Raw genomic sequence first — 4,614 nt, 5'->3', positions numbered from 1 at the left:
TCATTGGCTACCTGCCAATGTGGCAGGTAGATTGACAGTATTACGCGCCAGTTGCAAAATTTACCTGTATTTGGCAGGTGGTCGGGTGTTAATTTCAAGCCCTGCTTGGGACTTACACAAAGCCCTAAAACTTTTAAAAGGTTCTATATACGACTTTAAGAACAACTAGATGTTGCACTTGAGCACCAGTATCTCAGACCAAAACAGACAGGCGTGTTGGCCACACCTCCCCCCTCCCTTTGCAAGAATAAAAGCCAGCTCAGAGTCATGTTGGAGCCCTTTAGCAGCTCATAAGGCTCTCTATCACGCCAGATCAATGTTGACTCTGATCTTATCTCTCTAATTTCTGAAGAAAGTGGTTTCTTCGGTGGAGGAGAAACTGGAAGGTCTTCTTTAGCTGAATGCTTCAAAATTCACTTGTTTTCACAATGCTGTGTGAGAGGCCACTCTTGTAGTCTCTTTATAAATGTGAGGGGCAACTGTGCTCACTCATGAGAAATGCCAGAAAACCAGTTGTCACGTACCATTGTACATACATATATATGTATACATAAAGATGTGTCAAATTCTGGTCTCTAGACATAACCCTTACTCAGTTGGTGTAAAACACAGCTAGACATTAAAATTCAAAGAGACAGAAATAACAGCTGACATTTCTGTCTGTATTTCCTTGTCACAGACAACCCAGCCATCGCTAGCATGATATGATAATAGAGAGAGGATGAAAATGAAGAGAGGGGGTGAGACAAAGGAAATTGGAAATGATCATTGTTGAGAGACATAAAAGTGGAATGTCTGTCTGTATTTCCTCGTTACAGACAACCCATCCATAGCTAACATCGAGCTGATAACAGACACGGGGAAAAGCATTAACCTCGGACCCCAGCACGTCTTCTGCGACATGCCCCTGACCTTGCGCCTCGACACCCACAACACTGCCATCACCGCCATAAAACTCTGCACCTTTGATGAGAAGATGGAGATCGACGCTGCCATGTTGTCTTCAGGCCCCGGCAGCCCTATGTGCACCGGCTGCCAACCTTTGCTGTACAGGGTTCAGCGGCAGCCGCCCTTCACCAGCAAATCCCCCTCACCTCAGACCCAGCAGACATTCACTGACAGGTAGATGCTGAATGTTGTGTTTGTAGAGGCAACATTATTTATTTACTTTCTCTTACTTCAGTTAAGTTGTAGTAAGATTCCCTGACGGCCATGTTTTCATTTGTTTTGTAATTAAAGCTAATTTCTTTGATTTATTCTCAGCCCTTTAGTACACTACACACATTTTAATAAAGCCCCCAGCTTGAGAATTAGCCCAGGTAGAGGTAATTGTAATATGTAATGGAAAATAAAAGGTGTGTTGTTTTTCTGTCAAAACCACCCTAAAATACCCGGGATGGCCCCTAAAGGCAAGTTCCTGAGTCTGGTTTTCTCTCAGGTGTAGATGAATATTTATAACATGTTGGCTGTGCCAACCACTAAAACCGGGTACACACACAAACACACGTAGACCCACACATACTGCCTTGTCGGACATTAGCAGCCACAGAGGAAAATAGGACTGAGGGTAAAAAGAGTTATATATCTGTCTCTCAAGTGTCTGGTTATGTTTGAAACGTTCAAAAGGCAAATATTTCCAACATGGGGATGCCAAGCTGTGGCTACTGATCCAAATCTGTTTCAACAAGCATATACTCAATCAAAGGCATGAGAAGGTTTCGGGACTAAGTTGAATAATATTGTACACTGTCCTGTTACGTATTGTGGGGTGTCGAAATGTTTTCCAGAATCTTTAAAGCCATAAGCCTTCTTTATCTTAGCAAATAGCTGCCAGGATATGACAGTTGTGTCATACGATTGAAGAACATTTTGAGTTTCTGAGAAGCTGTTGCTACTTTACAGAGCAGGGTGGATGTTAGGTAGACATAGCTTCAAAAACAGTTTATTTTTCAGGGAGCACATATTGTATGTTACACAAGCTGTGTCTAAGTGCAAAAAGATGTAAGAACCAGTGGGAATTGAGTTATGTGGGACTGAGGAGGGCAGAGAGGGGTTGATGTGAGGAGAAGAGAGTGTTTGAGAGCAATGAGTTTGGAAAAGAAGGGAGAGGAAGAAAGAGAGGGCGGGATAATAGAGAGGATGAAAAAGAAGAGAGGGGCTGAGACAAAGGAAATTGGAAAAGATATAGATCCATGTTGAGAGACACAAAAGTGGAAAATACTGCAGGAGAGGTAAGGAGAACAGCACATGAGAGGTTAGGAATCGTAAGCAGAGGCATATCTTTTTTAGAATATAAACAAAATGTAAACAGTAGAGGCCATGAACACCAGTGACCGGCGCCATGCCACCCGCACCAGCTGACGCAGACAAGGAAAGATGGGTAGAGAGGACTAGAAGTGTTCAGTTAATCAAAACACTTTAAAATGTTTTGACTTCATCAGGTATTCTGTCTCAAATAATTAAGTTTGGTGTATATATAAAACAACACAAAAGCTGAGCAAACAATCAGAACTAGTTTCATTAGACCTGTTGTCCTAACACTAACCTGTTAAAAAATGTAGTTGTTTGGAACCGCCACACTGGAGGCGGGGTGAAACACCTGCAACGAAGTCTGGCCCTGTTGATATGTTTCCTCTTACCTTACCTTACATGAACCTTACCTTTACCTAACCTAAACCTAACTTTATTCCTAACCGCAACAGCAGAGGCAGCAATCATTCTTACAGGAGGGAAACAGTATCTGAATAGGGAACAGACGGCCATCATAGGGAGCGAGGAGATGCAATATTGTTTAAATAATGTTGGGATTTTTAGACAGTCTCTCCTGAAAGACATTCATAGTGTTGCACTTGCTTGTTCACATGAAAATATTTGTATAAAGAATAAGAAAAATGTAGCTAGAAACCCTGGCTTTGTTTCACATATGCACAGCCGGCCAGTTTCAGAAAGTTACAGAAATGGTCGAACAACCCCACCCCCCCGGCTTGTAGACTTAAAGGAAGTTTTCCTTAGTATCCTGTTAGCTCGTTCTAACAAAACTAAATTGCTTAAGGATTTTTGTTAATACTGTTTAGTAGTTTAAGAGGGAATTAGGCATGTAGGGAAGAGGTATGGAGCGCCAGAGGTGACATAGAGGAGAAAAATAAATAAAAACGAAGACAAAAAAAAAAAAAAGTACTGAGGACAATCACTTAACTCGAGATCTCGACTTTCATGGAGGGGAAAAAATTAAAAATAAATAAAAGAAAAGTAGCCCACTGGGGACAAACACTAAACTCGAGATCTCGAGTTTAGTGTTTGTCGCCAGTAGGCTACATTTTTCTTTTTTTTCTTCTTTTTTTCTTTTTTTTTTCTTCTTCATGTCACCTCTGGGGCTCCGTAAAGAAGTGCAGAGTGCAACAGGAGAAATTTGTCATGGAGAGCCCTATGAGGTCAGAGAGGAAGAGAGCTGTGGCAGAAGGTTGAAGGGTATAAACAAATAAGGATTCAGTATAGATACATAGGGAAGGAGGGAGTTTTTTAAATTCTTAATTTCCTTCTCTGACTCAGAATTAATAATGGAAATTTGTAGAGTCTGGAGAAACTGGACAGAGCCTCAGATACTGAGAGATCTATGTTTTCGTAGTTAACTTTCACACAATAGATCTATGCTTGGAAACAAGGAGGAGGCTCTTTTTATAGACACAGCACACCAAAACAGATCAATAGTCCCGACATTGGAGCCAAGGTATCGTTACACACACTTCCTGCTGTAGGGCTTTAAGGTCATGGGATACTGCAAGGTTATCAATAGAAGTGCAAGTTCCACTTTTGTTGCGGCGATCCCATAAGCCATTGTTTGCAAAATCCATCAGGATTAATGCAGAATTGATTTGTTGGGGGGACATACTGCAAACACTATGTTTCCTTTCTACATTGCACAAAGTAAGCAATGATGCAAGAGAATTAAGTCATTATGCATTACACTGCCACCAATAACCACAATACGGTAATTCTTTCTTATTTTGTCAAGTATTGAATGCGTCGTTGGTATTAATCAACAACCCTGTAAAGATTATATAATCAGTTTGGACCACAGAGCAGTAAAACATGCTTACTACTCCTCAAGAACATAAAGTTTGGACTTCCATTTAATACTTTTATTCTGCCAATTATTATTTTCATTTTTTGGTACAATTTGAAGCAATCACAAAATCATTTCTCCTCTTCTCTTCTCCCCTCCAGCTCGGTAAGGCAGGGAGACAAATACCAGTACACAATCCAAGTGGAAGCAGACGGTCTCCTCAGCGACCCCTCCTCACCTCTCCTCTACACACATGGGCAGTCCTACTGTGGAGATGGCCTCATACAGGGGTCTGTGCACTACAGTGCATATTTTAATATGACTAATTACACGTTGAAAATGTAGATGGTCTAGGAAATGAAGGTGATGATGATGGTTCTCTCTGTAGGACAGAAGAGTGTGACGACAGTAATCTGTTGGATGGCGATGGCTGCTCTAAGAAATGCCACAAGGAGATGGGCTTCAAATGTAATGGTGAGTAAGTCCCATTCAGTCCACTGCAGAAAGAAACACATCTCTGGTTTATCTCGGGTTCACACACACACACACAC

The 4,614-nt window shown here is 41.4% G+C and overlaps 1 protein-coding gene across 1 annotated transcript in view; it reads left to right on the top strand.

Annotated features, from left to right (window-relative positions):
* The window catches only part of LOC116701031 (pappalysin-2), a 105,115-nt gene that overhangs the window by 62,786 nt on the left and 37,715 nt on the right, over positions 1-4,614 (top strand). The window contains exons 12-14 of the mRNA XM_032534568.1: positions 819-1,122; positions 4,225-4,353; positions 4,452-4,537. Of these exons, the coding sequence (XP_032390459.1) occupies positions 819-1,122; positions 4,225-4,353; positions 4,452-4,537 (519 nt within the window). The remainder of the gene's footprint in view (positions 1-818; positions 1,123-4,224; positions 4,354-4,451; positions 4,538-4,614) is intronic.

This window comes from Etheostoma spectabile, chromosome 13, assembly GCF_008692095.1.
Source record: "Etheostoma spectabile isolate EspeVRDwgs_2016 chromosome 13, UIUC_Espe_1.0, whole genome shotgun sequence".
NCBI lineage: Eukaryota > Metazoa > Chordata > Actinopteri > Perciformes > Percidae > Etheostoma > Etheostoma spectabile.
Note: the sequence above shows the minus strand (reverse complement) of the source record. Positions and strands in the feature narration are given on the sequence as shown.